The 18472-nt window shown below is 31.9% G+C and overlaps 1 protein-coding gene across 1 annotated transcript; it reads left to right on the forward strand.

Annotated features, from left to right (window-relative positions):
• Positions 1 to 5616: 5616 nt before the first annotated feature.
• LOC126825094 (unconventional myosin-XIX) lies at positions 5617 to 18472 on the forward strand. Its single transcript, XM_050554575.2, has 15 exons — positions 5617 to 5739; positions 6019 to 6100; positions 6745 to 6786; positions 8364 to 8550; positions 8983 to 9050; positions 9410 to 9531; positions 9991 to 10101; positions 10784 to 10966; positions 11397 to 11528; positions 11763 to 11941; positions 12578 to 12786; positions 13069 to 13196; positions 14091 to 14289; positions 14864 to 15384; positions 16411 to 18472. Exons 1-15 carry the CDS (start codon positions 5692 to 5694, stop codon positions 16543 to 16545), a joined length of 2346 nt encoding a protein of 781 aa, XP_050410532.2. The 5' UTR covers positions 5617 to 5691; the 3' UTR covers positions 16546 to 18472.

The following is an 18472-nucleotide window of genomic DNA, read 5'->3' on the forward strand; positions in this document are numbered from 1 at the left end:
AACCGGGGAATCGAAACCACACCAATTGAATGACAGACCTTGCACATGCTAACCATTAGGCCATCCACCCCACACCCCACCCCCATATAAGTAAAAATGTAGCTATGGTCAAACACATCACAGTATATATATTTCAGCATTAATTGAGCAAAAACTATCATACTTTTCTTTAACAGAACGATTGATTATTGTTTATTAAATTTTTCTTTTGGCCGTAATGCCCATAACCCATAACAAGCAGGACGTAACACTTTTCAATATTTTAACATTTTTCTTCCAGGATAAAACTCCTAAAAGAAAATTGAGATACACAGAAATATTTGAAAATGGTGAAAATAGGTTGAAGTATAGTCAGGTACTGAAATGCACACAACAGGGCTGGGTATATTACAGTTGAAAATCGTTTGGAATTTAGCCTACTGTACTGTAATATTGTAATAGATAGTCTACAGTATTAACCAACAACAATCAGTCAAATGATGGCCGTAAATTTGTCATCTGCAGACCTATTTGTTTTTCAAAAAATAAGGAGATATTTGCAAAAATAGAAGAAAAATATCATTTATTAAAAGTAAAAGGTCACAAAATATTGAATTTGGTGATGTCTCATTGGGAGTTATGTAGTGGAACTGATAGATATATATTGGATTGATATTTCATTTCTTTGCACAAAATTACAGAATTGCTCACTTTGCAAAGTAAAATGAGGTAACAAACTAAAGCAATAAATATAAATTATGCGTAAATTACAATTAAATCACCAGATTAGAATTAGGCTTCCTCCTTGGCATTACCATTTAAACTTATGATATAGCTTGATAGAATATAAATATCTAATTTTAATTTGTTATGGATCACAGATACTACATGTCTATTTGATTTTATTATATTTTATAGGGTCAGATTGTTTATGTTAAGGATAATAAAGATGTATGGACACCAGCTACTATACAATCAGTTGATGATGACAGATTAACATTAATATTAAATTCTAAACAGGTAATTCTCAATTGCTGGGTCATTCTAGGAAGTATTATTTTGTTGCAATAGAGAATGTCTGCGTCTGGTTTGTTTCAATATGGTTTGCTATTATAGTATTTCAATAAACACAACAGTTCTATGGATGATAATTATTGTATTTTTATTGTAGCTGCATTTCTACAAGGATTCTCTTGTCATTTTCAATCATTGTAGAAACATACATGTAGCTACAATAAAAATACAGTAATTGTTATCCATAGAGAGAGAGAGAGAGAGAAATGGGGTTTAGCGCCCACTCGACACAAACTAGGTCATTTTGTGACTAACATATGGTTCAATGTTATTTCATTGATTCGCTTGCATGTAAGGGTCTTTAGCAGTGGGAGGAAACTGGTGAACTCGGAGAAAATCTACAAGGTTGGACATATGATTCTAAACCTTGCCACGTACAAGCGGGGAATCAAAACCATGCCACTTGACTCAGTGACAGGCCACCCAACCCCCTGTTATCCATAGAACTGTTGTGTTTATTTTAATCTGCTCAATTACTAAATGCTGTTTAAACAGTATATAGTATTTCAACTTAAGTAGATGTTTTCGGAAGTGATAGCTCACATCTGTTGCATCAGTAATTTTCCAGAATTATAAAAGAAAGCAATGTTGCTTAGATATACCTACATGTAACTTTAATAACAAAACACACAGACTGACACATATAATGTGTGATGACATGATACACCCACACTGAAATGTGGGCATATAGAAAATGAAATAATTTACATATGAATATCTGATCCAATGGAAGACAAGCAATAAATGTCTATATATTGTATTGATATCAAGTATTGTTACATACTCTGGGTTTTTAAGAAGGTTGTCTTTATAAAATCTGAATGTACAAGGTGAAAATATAGACCTGAAAATAATCATTTTAGTGGTCGGTACAAATAAAAAGAGGAACTGGATCAGACAAAGCTAAAATTTGTGCGAAATATCAATAACGATAGGAGACATTTGCCAAGCTTGCATGTTATCATTAAATAGTACCTTCTACTGACCATAAGACATTTAATTCTGTATCAAATTAACATGGTGAATCTTTAATCATTTTTATTTCAGATCGTTAAGTGTAAAATTAGAGACGTTCTTCTCAGATCTGAAACAAATGTAGGAGACATAGAAACATTAACAAGTCTTACACCCTTAAATGAAGCTACGGGTATGTGTTTTCAATTCTTAATCTGATGGTGGATTTAAAAGTTTCCATGCAGACTCTTATAGGTCCACCATAATGTGGGTTTAAATTCATGGTTTTGTACATATTTCTTTATATTAGGAATGTAGAGGAGCTTAATATTGTTTGGACACTACCTGTCATTCTTTAGTTCTAACATACATAGGCCGCCCCACATAGCTAGAAATAAAAGTTTACTTGTGCAGTCTTTGCAATGCCTAACTGTTAGTTTTTGTTAATTTATGCTATCCAACAACTAGGTAAATGACCTCTGCCTTGTCAGTCACACAAACACTTCAACTGACAATTAGGAAACAGACTTGAAAAATCGTCATTACCTGCTCACTGTGTATTCTTTGAACGGCATTTAGCAATTGACACACATAATAAACACAAAAACTTAATATGGAACACAATTACTATTTTAACTACCGGTAAAGCTACATTTTGTTGAGGGTTCTCTCAACATTATCAAGCAAACGTCACTGTAATAATAGTAATTGTGTTCCATGTTATGTTTTTGTGTTTATAACTCACTTTATATTTGGGGTAAATATAAACAACAGCTTATCAGTTTTATGTAAATTTTATTTTTCAGTTTTGTGTTGTGTCAACAGTAGATATTATAATCATAAGTTCTATACTTCTGCTGGTTCAACTATAATAGCTCTGAATCCTTTCACTGATGTCAGCCATCTTTATACAGATCACGTAATTCATAGTTACCATAGTAACCATGACCAGGTATTTTTTTTTTTGTGTTCACCAGTGTCTGTCAGTCTGTGTTCTTGACACAGTTCCTATAAATCATGGTACATTTGTAATGAAAGATGCAATTACTACTGTTCTTCTATGCCTGGCAGATGTTCTAACCATAGAAAACAATAATTAGCATTGGGTTTTTCTCAAAATAACTAAAGTATTGTATTGACCAGATGTTAGACCTGATTTTATTTTCTTTCTTTCAGAAGTTACCTCCACATATTTTTGAGATCGCGGAGGAGGCATATAGTAGTTTGGTCCGAGAACTAGGTCAGATTAATCAAAGTATTATCGTTAGCGGTGAGAGTGGTGCCGGAAAGGTTAATATATTTTTTAGAAATGGTTTATACTAGTAGTTATTCATGATGTACATTTTCTTTCATGTTATGCAGTGTGCCTTCTCTGATAAATAATATGGCCAAGAATTGTCCAGCCGGCAGTTGTCCTCGCTGGGAATTGTCCTCCTCCCATATTTCAAGCAGAATCAAGGGTTGCATGCACGTTTAGTATGTTTATGACAATACATCCATTATAAACTGCACCTTCTTTCAATAGTGCACTGTCTTGAGGGATTAACTGTTGTCAAAATGAATTCTACCATTTTTGCAATTGTTTGATTTTAATGATTACAACACATTATTGTTATTACAGACAGTTTCAGCTAAACATTTATTAAGATATCTAACTAAAGTTTCTAACCAGAGACTGAATGAAGATGAAGAACAGAGGGAGAAAGAAGAAAAGAAAAGAGGAGATATAATACAAAATAAAATATTAGATTCTAATCCAATATTAGAGGCATTTGGTATGTTAATTTTATCTTCAAGAATGTAATTAATCATGAAGCTGTTGCCTGTGTTGAATATCAATAGCCCAAGTATTATTTCGTTATATTACACAATGTCTTGCTCGAGATCATTAAACAATTTAAAATAGACATTATTCTGCATGTGCAGTCCAATATTTCATCTAGTATAAATAAATAATGGCACGTTGCCTATACATTATTTAAAAGGATGATGTCTCTGTAACTTAATTGTGATTACTGGAAACACCATTAGTTGTAAATAGAGAATCTCCTACGAGTCTTTTTTGATATCAAAAAAGAACAGTAGGATATATCATTTATCACCCAATCCCTTCTTACATGCACAAATAAATAAATATAATTCTTTGCTATAGATTTCACTTTTACTGAGCCTGATTACATTACGGCGTAGTGATACATCATTTTTTGACAGCAATTCAACCATTGCAAAGTCCTTCATATTGACCCAGTGTTTCAATCAAGGCCAATTAAATGAAAATAGTTCATTTTTAATAAGAAAGAACTTACATTTAATAAAAAATGAACGGTTCTTTGAAAATAAAAAAAAGTAGTTTCTTTTTGATTGACAAATCAAATTCATGTAAAGCAATATCTCCTAAGGAGATTTCGCTGTAGATTATGAAATTTATCACACAAGCGATATCTACTGTAGAATGTATTATTGGGTGATAAATAACATTTGATACACTGTTTACATTGTGGGCATGGGTTGTAAAGTCATGAAAAGTTATTTTGGGTAGGACACTTGAAATGAAATTGGTTTTAACATCCTATTTTACTGCATCAACCAAGCTAATGGAGTCAGGACACTTGAGATGCAGAAGAAACTGTTTACAAGAGTCCACATATTAAAATATGTACCATAATAAACGATATTTGTTTAAAATTCTTTCAATTTTACATATTTTAGGAAATGCTGCTACTCCACGGAATGCAAATAGTTCCAGATTTGGAAAATATATAAAACTACAGTTTAACAGGTATTCAAATATAAATCTTGATAACAACTGTTGACTGTTAGTAAACTTAGCTGAAAAATGCTGTGATTTTCATCTTGTATAAAATTGGTTGATTTATGTTGAAAGTATAAAATTATTTATTTTAGAGGTGGTGAGATAGTAGGTGGAATTATACAGACATATTTATTAGAAAAAACAAGAACTGTACACCATGGACTGTCAGAGTTTAACTTTCATATCTTTTATCAGGTTGGTCTAGAAATGGACTTCAATATTATACAAACACTTACCATAAATTGTTTGTTTTTATATGCGATTTACCTGTAGTACAAAAACCAACAGAATTTGCATGCTGATAAGACCAGTTCAATGTTTTTCTCAAGCCATCTTCCAGATACAAGTTTCAGTCCTCTTGTGGCAAGCTAGCCTGTTGGCCCACTCAAACCCTGTGACATTGTAGAAATATATCACAATATAATTTTACATTTTCTAAAAAGTATTTTGCCAGAAGTTTAAACAAGTAATAAAAGGAGTGATGATAAGGGTTAATATGATAACTCCCAATCTTTGTCTTGATTTTTTTGTATTGAAAGAAGTGATTTAATTCAGAAGATGCCTTCTTATTCACTTATATAGATGATGAAAGAGACTACAGATATACCACCTTGTTTGTCAAGTCTTCAAGCTGACACAAAAACTGTAAAGTTTAAAAATCTCCCATCTAATAACAAAGGTAAAAATTTATGAAAGGATATAAAAAAAAAAATATTTTGTTTGTTTTTTGTTTCCTCGTTAGTATTTATTCAATTATAATCTTGTTGTTATTGCAATAGTCAATATGACATGTGCAGTAATTGTTGAATAGATAGCTTTTTCCTTTAACAGAATTAAAAGAAACAAGAAAGTTAGCAGAAACATTGGCTGCTATGACAGATATAGGTATAACAGATAATCTACAACAACAGGTGTTTCAGGTAGATTTATACTTATCAATATTTTCAACTAAATTTCACACTCTCTGTTTTGGGATTTACCACTGTCTGTCAAACAGCAGTCAACTTTTTATCTTGGTCAGACATCAGAGAATATGGAAAGAGTACTATATAAAACAAATAGGAATAGGATCAATTAAAGGAAATGATATTCTGTATGCTTTTCTTTATGATCTGTGGCACCATGAGCATATGCACATACTGTATTGGTGAAGTGTTACACTAATTTATTACATGATATTTAATTGTATATACTTTCAGTTATTATATGGTATATTATACACAGGTAATATAGATTTTACACCTGTGGATGAAGAATCAAGTGCTGTAGCAGATACTTTAGGTAAGCTAGAACTTAATCCAGGTAGAAAATTTATTAGAATTCTCTTTATATAGGCTTAATTGGTAAGACTTTGATCTGATTTATGTAATTGTTAACTTTATTTCGTCATGATTTTATCATAGATAACACATTGTCACTCATCATTCCATTTTGTTCATTCACTGTATTTCATTGTGGAAAGGGTCATTCATTGTATTTGAGAAATCACTGTAATATAACATTTATCCCTTGAACCATATCTATTTTAATCATCGTTTCATTATCTTAATCTGCATTGCTTTTACAACTTGGAATCATATGAGTTCTCTAGTCTGAGTTGGCGTATTAGTATTATGGTTTTATTTGACTACCACAATTTGATGAGATCCCTAAAGCAAACCTAATAGACTTTATTTATAAATGATGTTTAATTATTTCTATTACTTATTTTATTTCTGAATCTATATGTTTTGGGATAAAAATCCAACAAATTAAATCATGGGACACTTGTCAAATTTTGATTGTCGGATATTTTGGCTCAGACAGTATTTGTAAGGTACAAGTCTCTTATTTGTAAAGCCCTGAAGGTTCCATATGCCATGTGTTGTTTGTATTGTTGCTTTTTAAACTTATATGATAAGACATATATTATTTTATAAATTCAGACTGTACAAGAATAGTGGATAAATCTTATATAGAAATAGCAGGTAGAATATGATATATGTATTGTATGTATATGTTGGTCGTGTTGTATAATTGGATAAAACAGTATAATATCTCCCAAATTATAATTTGATGTATTTATTAAAAGTGTCATTGGTGATATTTGTTAAAAATTCACAATTTCTTAAAGTTGCTGATCAGCATTTGCATTGTGTGGAGAGTATTTCATTCTTCATGGCTTGATTCATGATAAAATGTACATTTAAATAAGGAATAAAAACAGAATCAAGTAAATAGTTGCCTGGCTTGGATTCAAAACAACCCCATCAAAAGATTTCAGTGTTGACTATATCCTAAATATCATCTGTCAAATGTTGACAAATTGTCAATTCATCATATCTTTGTAAATGCTGAATGGAATTAAACCATGTTTGGCCTGATATTCCTTTTAGAGATTCAACTGTCACAATATTAGCGTTTAACAATCCCTTAAATTATGACTATCAGCCACTTTGATTAACACTAAATAAAATCTTTTGAAAATAGATACTGAAACCAATAGAGATAGATATTAGTATCGGTTGGCCACGAGAGCATGTATGTTGTAAAATTATGTGATTTCTATGTCTTATTTTTATTTTCTTGTGCCTACATTTGTAGGTTTTGATATACTTTTAGAAGTTTATTTTGTTTTATATATCTATATGAATCTTAAAATTGTCTTTTTTGATTTATGCATGCTGCTTTATCATGTTTTCTTTCATCTTTCATTTACTAACTCATGATCATTTTCAAAATCACAGATAGATTTATATTCATATACTCCATATGAAACATGAACATAAATTTTCATTTCAATAATATCCTGTTAGAAAATAAGATTGTTATGCATAATAGACAAATTGGTACACAGATGTAGTAGACTTATCGTGGCTCTTTTTGTCATCTTGTTAACAAATGAATCAGAAATGAACCAATCTGATTACAGTAGTTACATCTGTAGTTAAGATAATTAAATGACTTGTTTTTGAATGACAATGGACAGAATACGTTTTATTAACTTTAATTAATAATATCATTGTCACTGAACTAGACCTTATTTTTAGTTTTTAAAAATTCTCACTGAAACTGTCAGTTTTGCTCAATGATCAGATTTATGTACGATTTTTTGTCGAAATTATGCTGTTATTTATTTTGATATTATGGACAGAAGGCAAGCAAGCCTCTGTTTCTCTTTACTCCGGCTTAATTTAACGAGTCATGTCATTGAGTATTACGTTTTCAAAATTTCACTTAAGATCTGATTTCCAGTCTGTGATAAAAAAAACAAAACGATCAAATTATTAGTACAGTATATTATTTACATAGACTGAAGGTGAGTCCGTCTAGGCATATAATATACCAAGATACCAGGTCAGAGGTTATTGAATGTTTGCAAGTCTGCATCTGGGTACGGGAATGCTAAAGTTCGAAATTGGTTAAATCCATACGGGTCTCCTTTTCAGACTTTTTTTTTGTTCAATTTTAAAAGTAAGATCTTTCTCAGTATAAATATGTACATTGTAAGTTTTGATAAAGACATTGCGTTATATTTATGTAAATATTTAAATTCTTTCTGTAGTTACTTCAACAGCAATGGATAAGGCATCTGAACAATTAGGATTATCTAGTGATCAGTTAGAGAAGGTGTTTTTACATCGGAATATCCAGTCTGGTAGTAAAGCAAGACGTAGTGTATTTGTGAAACCTGTTTCTATCGTGGATGCTAAAAATAGACGTGATTGTTTAATTATGCTACTTTATTCCAGGTAAATGGTTTTATTTAGAAGTATTTCAGAGTTGATCAAAACATTTTGATAATTACATCATAAGTACATATTGATGTAGAAGGGTTCAGTCAGGCTTGTTTTTTGTGGTGTTCTCCTTACATATAAAGATTCAAATTTCCCACACCACATCAGTAATATGAAAAAGTAACCTACATATCCTTGTCCCTACACATCTTTTTTCCCTAATGTAGAAGATGCAAAATGGATTTTTCCAGAAAATGTAAATTGTGTGTGTGTAAAACTCACCCATTCCTCACCTACATTGTTTCTGTAAGTCAGTCACTCTTATGATTAATTAATAATGACTGGCATTCTATTATCTATTTTCATGCTATTATATATTATTTATACAAATTCATAAAATCAACAAAAATGTGCCTTAACTTATAACCTTGGTGTATTTAATTTCAGATTGTTTGAGTGGTTAGTTGATTTTATCAACAGAGAAATACAAACAGATGAATATCACAGTACTATAGGTCAGTATTGATTAATACTGCAATTGATTCATTAATAGATTTAAAGAGGCATTAGTGCTTTGAGTGTTGTTGCCATTTGGTTAAAAATATAATTTTACATGATTTACATGTTGAGGTATATAGCTTTAAGCTGTCAATTTACGAGTCAAACAATCTTATTAGTGTGTTGTTTTCAAGGAATTTTAACAAACAGTGATGTAATAAAACTTGTTAGCATGTTGACAGATAATTCTTTTTTAAGACATTGAGCATTAAGAATATTGTCCTCAGGGTGGCTATGGTTTTAAAGTAAAACTTTAGTTTTCTTTGGAATATTGGTTTTAAGATGAATGTTATTAGTATTTTATTTATTTGTTCAGGTTTATTAGATATTTATGGTTTTGAGATGTTTGAAACTAACAGTTTAGAACAACTTTGTATAAATTATGCTAATGAGAAAATACAACAACATTATGTGTCACATTTTCTTAAAGATTTACAGGTTAGTTTGTACAACATATTTTATAGATAAATGATTTGTAGGCTGGACAATCAGTGCCAGGCGCTATCTTTGTGGGCAGGTATGGTAGTCGAATGGTTGGCAACAAAAAGAACCATTCAGGAATTTTATACCCAATGCCCACTTGCTAATTGCTACCTACATTGTATTTGTTCGAATGGCACGAAAAACTGAGGTCCACCAATGTAAACCTTGGCATGCATGTGAAAGGTTCTGGAATTTTCCTAGTATTATAGTATTGTGACTAAAATTAACCATATGTTAATCAAAGTATTGTAGTTTCCGAATTTGGAGTAAAATACATAGTTGACATTTAAATCTATTCTGAAACAACACTTAAAACCTAGTTGTGTCTGTGAAACTATATGTATGATAGAAGCACTATGAATAAGAATGTGATTTTGAAATGTTAATTACTATAGAGAATTTGTTTTATTTTAGAAAGAGTATGAGTTAGAAAGAATAGAATGGTCTAGTATAAATTATACTGATAATCAACCCTGTTTAAATATATTGGAAGGAAAACAAAGTATATTTGGTGTATTAAATGAAGTAAGTTACAATATATCTCTATTTTACATCTTCCTGCAAATGTATAGAAGTTTTTCTTGTCTAGTTCAATATGGACAAAATACAAAAATCCATACTGTTAAAATGAAACGGGCTGTAACATCCTACTTTTCTGCTCCGACTGGGCTAATGAAGATGGCCATTATTATGCCATATATTGTGCTTTGAGGAAAATTTTGCCCGAACAGCAGCCTACTCTTGTATTGATTTTCAACTGCCATGGAATCTTATACGTGCACTCCAATGTGTACACGAGACCTCGGTTTTTTGTACCATCAGAATGACTAGACAGCTGTCCTTGTCGGGCCCTCCATCCTGCATGGGAAATCATGCCGGAAGATCCCGATGAACTTTCTCGGTTAACATCGGGAGCAACCTGCGACCTCCAATGTAGCGAGCCAACGTCTTACCCACTTAGCCACCTTGGTTCCCCCATCCTGTTAAAGGCACAATAAACTAAAGTGTTAGAATTGATTACATTTAAATTTATTGACAGTTATGGTTTTTTTAGCTCCAGAAATTTGCATGCAAAATTGTGGAGTATTTTCAAGATCCCCACTACCAATTGAATTCAATTTTTCTAGACTTAACAGCCATGAGAATATTTAAATGGAATGGTCCAAATGTCATTTCCTATATTGTTTCGTTCATATCTCTTCTTCAGGAAGTTTATCTGAGCAGAAAATCAAATAAAAGAATTCTTGGAGAACGGTTACTGGAGATTGGAAATGGAACATCCTCGGCAATTAAAAAACCCCGTAAATTTTCTGGTGAACCAAGTTTTATTGTAAATCATTATGCAGGAGAAGTTAGATATACCGTTGATCAACTTGTTACTAAAAATAAGGTAGGTAACCTTTACTATCTGTAGTAATAATGATAAAAGACGGCAGGTACCTTCACTATCTGTAGTAATAATGACAAAAAAAGGTAAGCACCTTTACAATCAGTAATGATAAAAGAAGGTAGGTAACCTTTATAATCTGTAGTAATAATGATAAAAGAAGAAGATAGGTAACCTTTACAGTCTGTAGTAATAATGATAAAAGAAGGTAGGTAACCATTACACTCTGTAGAAATAATGATAAAAGAAGGTAAGTACCTTTGCAATCTGTAGTAATAATGATAAAAAAAGGTAGGTAACCATTACAATCTGTAGTAATAATGATGATCATGTGTGGTGCTGCTTGCATTACTTTTCATTTCCAAGAGTCCAAATTGAACTTTTGACCAGTCATTTGTGTCAATACCAATACTTCATTTATTATTTTTTCTAGGATAATATACCTGTTGAATTAATCAATTTATTGAAATCAAGTAATAACAGTTTTATACAAGCATTATTTTCAACATATCAAACAACTGAATCACCAGGCAAGAAAAAGAAAACAGTTTTAGCTAAATTCAAGGTATATTGTATAGTGTTGTTTATGTTTAGCTTATATGACAATTTAAACAATCATGCCAATCAATTACATAATACAAATCATATATTTCTTGTCACTTTACTTTTCTCTGTGTTAATCTTTATCAATTGTTTTACTTTTCTCTGTGTTATATCTTTATCACTTGTTTTACTTTTCTCTGTGCTATTGTTATATCTTTATCAATTGTGTTATATTACTTGTATTTTTTTTGTATAGAGCTGTTTAGATGGTTTAATGACATCATTAAATAGGTCTGATGTACATTATATAAGATGTATTAAACCTAATACTGTCAGTCAACCTGGTGTATTTGATAGATCTTATGTCACACAACAACTACGTGCCAGTGGTATACTGGAAACAGTTGAAATATGTAGACAAGGTTTTTCAGCCAGGTGAGTATATATACCTCATACAACTACACAAATTAGACTTTTATCAATAAAAGGTAATATAGATAATAAACACTTAATTTCAGTAATAGAAAATTAAATTCTGATTAATGTCGTTGGGGAGTCAAAAGGTTGTATCTGGCATATATTAGTAAATTCATTTTTTTGCTCAATTTTCTTGGTATCATTTAATCCTGTTGTTGTAGACAAGGTTTCATAGAATAGATATTGTTTCAAAAATGTTTAATACAAGGACACTGAAAGAAGGCATGATTGTTTTTTGGTTAACATTGGTTAGTTACGTATTCAGCCGTTTGGTTTCCTATATCAGAAAATCCAACAAAAAAACTTTCTCCTTTAGAGAGAGAGATTTTACACAGTCAGAATTAATTAACCTGACACTTGATTAAATGTACTGGACACTGAAATCATCCAAACTGTGTTATACATGTAGGATCGTGACCTGAATTTTCAAGGCACGTAATTTACCTGTGAAAAATGGGTTATCTGTGTCCCGGTCAGGGTAGCCTGAGATTTGTCTGTCTTATTTGTCAAGATGAAATTGTTATTGATAATATTAGCTTGCTTATAGAGGGTTAAAATGATTTATGAAAGTTCTGTACTTAAATATATTTTTAGGATTATTTACTGGGAGTTTTTACAGAGATATGGTTTATTAATACCCGATTCGTCATCAGTACCTGTACGGGAGTCCACTAGCTCTAGTTCCGAGAATGACCAATCTTTTGACATGGATCCTTTAGATACACTATTTAGAAAACAGTTTGATTTACCCAATGCTCCTAAACGTACGCCTACACCAAAGAAAACTCTACGCAGGAGAACAGGTGGGTTGGTTTGTAATACCTTCAAGGGGGATTGATGGCCTAATGGTTAGCATGTGCGCTCTGTATCATAAGGTCTGTCATTGAGTCAACTTACATGGTTTCGATTCCCTAGTTGTATGTGACAGCTTCATAACTTATAATGCTGTTATAGACAACTACACTATTGTGATCGAAAACCCAGAAACAAAAAGTCTATAATAAAAACACATTATTGTGCAACTACGTACAGCTTCTGAACTTTTTCAAATTGATTAACATTTTGTGAATGATTGATTTTATTAGGAACTTCACCTGGAGATCATGCCAGACATTGTTGTGCAGCCATTTTGAAACTTGTATTTGGAGGGGATGAAATGGTTAAATTTAGACAACAATTTGGTAAATCGAAGCTCTTTTTACATCAGTCACAGGTTAGTTTACAAAATCATTTTCATTTGAGTTTCATATTTACTTCCCTTGAAATAATGATGGTATAGATTGTATTAGAGGTGATTCTACTAGTTGTACAATCTAATTGAATTAAGATCTTTTTTGATTCCTCAGTTTTCCTCTCACTGCTTAAGACCACTATGCGAGGGCTGGTGCTGGTATGAGGGTCTATCTAGGGGCCAGCGGTGCTAGTTTTTCGGTTGGCCTTGTATTTGTTTTTTAGCCCCACCTGTCACTGGCTAGACCTTACTGTGGTATAAAATAATGACATAAAAACCCCAAAGGAACAAACTTATGACCTCATTTAATTAGACTGATTATTGGTACCATTGCTTTGGTAATATTCTATCAAAAGATCAGATCTTCACAGATTCACATCAAATCAACAGTTTACATGTATATTCCCTGTAATATATTTCCTTGTTAATTTGATTACTCCTCGGGGGGTTGGATGGCTGAATGGTTAGCACGTGCGTGCTGTATCATAAAGTCTGTCATTGTTTGAACTGGCAGGGTTTCGAATCCCTGGTTGTATGTGACAAGGAGTAGGGTCGCCTGTCCAACTTTGTGGGTTTTCTCCGGGTCCTCCGGTTTCCTCCCACTGCTAAAGACCCCTACGCGCATGCAAATTATGGAAATAAAATTGAACCATATGTTAGTCCCGAAATGACCTAGTTTGTGTCGAGTGGACGTTAAACTCCATTTCTCTCTCTCTCTCTCTCACTGATTACTTCTCCTGGAAAATTAATTATGAAGGTATTAAATTTATAAGTTTATACCTGTAGTATGATTGGATATTCTCATGATCTTTGACCTGTTTGCGATTATATATACACCGAAATCCAAGCCTAGTTTGATTTTGTATTTCTATACAGTTAGAGAAGTTAGAGTCAACAAGAGCTGATGTACTAACAAGACATATAACAGTTTTACAGTGGGCTGTTAGAAGATACCTTATTCGTAAAACATTTCATCGCAAATATGCAGCCAAGAAAATCTGGAGGTTTTGGTTGAAACATCAGAGCAGAAAAATGTCAGAAAGGAGAAATGTGGCTGCTAGTGCCATACAAACAGGTATACTAAGAAATGAAGGGATGTACAAATCTTAACATAACATAAAGGACCAGCAGTAAATGAAACATGGGTTGAAAAAAATCTGTTATGCATCAGATTATTAAAATCTGTATTGAATAACTTTTAAACTGGTGTGTGAGGTATGCATTTTATAAAAATATTGTTCAGGTATGTGTAGGCCCTAATATTAATTTGAAGTAGAAAAACCGATTGAAATTACTTGTGCATTTTCGATAAATTTTCCTCCTTACGTGTTAGTTTTGAGAGCATAGTTTTAGTTAGTTTTGAGAGCATAGAGGATGGAAAAAAGTTGGTAAATATATGTGAAATAATGCCCTGCAATATGCATCTCTCATTTAGACAGAACTGGTTAAAAGTGGAACATATAAAGGTTGGTTGGCTCTGGATTTTCTAGTGTGGTTTCTCCTTGTGAATGATGCATGTGAGAAACAAACCATGGTCCCAAGTACACTTTGGTGTGTATGTAAAAAGACCGCCTTTATTGAAGTACCTTTATTTTTAAATTTTAATTTATATTTATTATATTTACTAATTATCAAATTGCCTGTTGCAGCATACAGAAAGTGGAGAACAATAAAACAAATAATTCAAAATAAGAAGGCAGCGGAGCAGCAAATATCAACCAATCAAAAGTCTTGTTACATTCCTGATGGTAGTGGAGATTTTGGGATACGTGTTAATAAACACCAAGAAGAATGTCTAACTGAATCTTGTGAAAGATTGAAGATGTGTGCTACAGAGTTGACAAGTGTTCAATCTGATATACCAAAACACAGTGCCAGTGATAAGGCACCAATAAAAACAACAAATTCTGTTTTAAAATTAAATCAAGAAAACGCGCCCCGAGTGACCATGTATTCCAACATTCCCGGTTCTACTATATTCCCTAATGAGGATTCACCTAGTGGCGTAACTGAAACTTATAAGCGCATCATGGAAACAAGCTTAAGTGAAGATGATACCGAGAATAATAGACCACCATTAAAGAAATTGAAAGTAGCATGTCACACATATAAAAACCTTAAAAATGTATCAGTATCAGATGGTATTTTAACAAGGAGACGACTACCTAAGGTAAAAATTAGTCTAGCTAATCTATTAAATATATCTTTGAAATATCAGAATCAAAGATTTCAAGTATTGTAGGGTGCAGAGAGCAGAGATGAATAACTTATTACGGAGAGAATTTTAAAACAAAAAATTTTTTTTTTATGAATATGGTAGTAACGGTACTCTTACAAAACGTCCAAATAAAGGTATTTTGAAATGTTTTATTGCTACTTTGATCTTTGGAGTTGATAGATAGTATATTTATACTATACACTCATTTTTGTGAAAATCTCAATTTTGATCAAAATGAATATTTACTCTTGTTTTGTCTGTAGATCATTATTAGACTTTTTACATTCCAACTTATTGTCATATAGTAATGTCACCTTTCATGGAAGAGTTCCCTCCCCTTTGTTCTTTATTGGAGTACTCAAGAGTTATCTCCCATATGTGGAATCTTTAGTACTTAGAGAGGTTGAATAAAACATGGCCATGCATGGCCTATCTAACAGGTGGTTTTTAGCTTCAATATCTTTTAATCCATGCCATCCATGGTGAACCAGAGTTCTACCCCCCACAGAGCATTATTTTGCCAGCACAGGTCACATACTAGAACTTTGAATGATCTATATATATATGTATGATATCAGAGAATTTAATTTTAGCTTTAAATGTTATAGGTCCTATTACCTGGAATAAACAGTATATAAAGACTTTTAGACCATAAATATAATCATAATTAAAATTAAACAATCTGAACATTACTGTCTATTGAATTTGGGTTGGAGCATACACTTTAGATCATATGGACTGTCATTCAATCAAGTAGGTGGTTAAGATCCCAAGCTTGTACTGAAAATGGAGTGGGTTTCCCTGACCTGGTGTGTGTCAAGTGGACATTAAACCCCATTTCTCTCTCTCTCTTTTGAATGAAATTTATATATCTACGAACATCAATGCCAAGATGGTATCTGTTGTTTATTTTAATTGTTTAAAGACCACTAGTTCTTTTAAATATAGATAATATTTATTGGATTTTTTTTGTTTCAGACTAATCTTTGGTTTCACACACGTACCAGTGTATTAAGGAATGCTCATATTGCTCCATTGAAAGAAATACAGTGTTCAATAACAGACTGTTTAAAAGATAAAAAAACTAATAATAGTAGTACATCAAACTCCTAGAAAGTCAGAACATATGAAAAGTGTTGATAATAAATTGTTTGTTTACTATAGTAATAAAATACAACCCTCATTGATGAGAATAATAAATACGGTTCTGGTTTGACCACACAGTGCTTTAATGTGTATTATAATGTATATGGTTTTATTATTTGTTAAATAGTTAGGCCACATAAAAATTATTCTTTTGCTTTGTCTAGCTTGTCACCTTCAAAGGTTGTATGGGAATAAAATAAAAAGTGTGATTTTTCTACGATCTCAGTAAAAAGATTTGCATAATTTAAATTTACATACTGTAGATGAACCTTAGATCCATACTTTTCACATGGCGTTTCTGAGAAGGCATCAAAGCTATAGTGATAATTTGACAATGTTTTACTTTTAAGGGTATTCTGAGAACCAGGATATATTTTGGTATGACCTAAAAGTAGAAGATGATGTTTCATTATTGTTTATGTTAAGTATAAAAATAATCTGTTTATGTGTGATCTGGTGATTGGTTAATGGGAACATCCTGATATTAACAGAGACTAAGAAATAAAAGTCTGTGTATGTATGAAATTTAAATGCCAAAATATACAGGAATCTGTATTTACCTTGTCTGAAAATATCACCTCAAAATATTGAGTCGTTTGGACGTGAACTTTAAAACCTCTTATCCGGACATGTAACCCTTTTTAGATTTCGAGTTAATTTTTTCGTTGGGTGACCTGATAATTTATTACCGTGCCTTGAGAGGTCAAAACAGTGTGTGGTGCATGTGCTGTACTGGATAACGAACTGTAAATTTCACCTACACATTATTTTTATAAAATAAAAGTCTGGTTTTATCCAGACATCGTATAATACAGATTGGGACACCGGTCTCCATTTCCAGATGAAGACTGACAGGTTTAAGTTGTTTGAAAATGTATTACGTATATTGAGTTAGTTGCTCGACCCTAAGGTAGAGGTTTTTAAGGGCTTTACACACAAAATTAAACAGTTTTATTCTCCAATATATAATCGAGATTGGACCTTTAACTACTTGTATTAATTAATATATTGAAGAGTAAATATAGAAATTTTTATTCCTACAATATATACAAACTCGGGCCTAGAAATAATGATATAGATGGAAATGATCAACTAGTATCAGACATTTTTAACTTTGTACCTGATGTGTACTATAAATATTATTAAAAACACAGATAAATATGTGCAAGACTTTAAAATGGCAGGCACGACAGGAATTGGGCTTGAAAAACCTAAATTTGTTCCTAAAAAAAGTCTGTCTTATTTCCATGCTTTCACAAACATCAAATATATTCATAACTGTATACAATATAAATTTCTTATATCTTCTTTGGGAATATGTGTTTACCAGTAATTATTATGCTCTGTTTTGGTATTGTATGTTCTATCTGTGTTGTGCGGTGCAGTTGTTCTACATTTTGTAGCCTGCGGTATTTGTGTGTGATGCTAGGTTCCCACTGTCGTGCGATGCGTTACGAAAGGATTGTCCCTATTGAGTCCACGATCTGGTACGCGCAGATACGTTCGTTTACGTTCCGATACGATCAACACGATTGCTACGACTGACCTCAATATATGATAAGACCTGATTGGATCACCACGATTATTCCATGATTAAAACTACGATTTCAATCTAGCGCGAATCGTGATAGTGGGAACCTATCATTAGGGCACAAGATTCACTGGATAAGAATATGACATGTTAGTTCAAGCATGACCTAATCAATCTTTATCTATTTATATAATATAGTGTGTGATTATAAGGACCGGTAACACTTCTCAAATTAAAAACTGAATTTTCTATTAATGAATATCTACTGTAAATACTCTTGTGATGGGAAAATGTATTGTTTGTTATTGAAATTATGTACAGAGAAATACTTGTGAATTATATAAATCTTATATTTGAAGTCTG

The sequence above is a fragment of the Patella vulgata genome, chromosome 6 (genome assembly GCF_932274485.2).
Source record: "Patella vulgata chromosome 6, xgPatVulg1.2, whole genome shotgun sequence".
NCBI classification, from domain to species: Eukaryota; Metazoa; Mollusca; class Gastropoda; family Patellidae; genus Patella; species Patella vulgata.

Bases quoted from the DNA above. Each gene is read 5' to 3' on its own strand.
- LOC126825094 (XM_050554575.2), top strand. From the start codon at position 5,692: ATGACAGATATAGGTATAACAGATAATCTACAACAACAGGTGTTTCAG. The intron at 9,532-9,990 runs GTTAGTTTGTAC...GTTTTATTTTAG, and splicing joins ATTTTCTTAAAGATTTACAG to AAAGAGTATGAGTTAGAAAG. The intron at 14,290-14,863 runs GTATACTAAGAA...TGCCTGTTGCAG, and splicing joins TGCTAGTGCCATACAAACAG to CATACAGAAAGTGGAGAACA.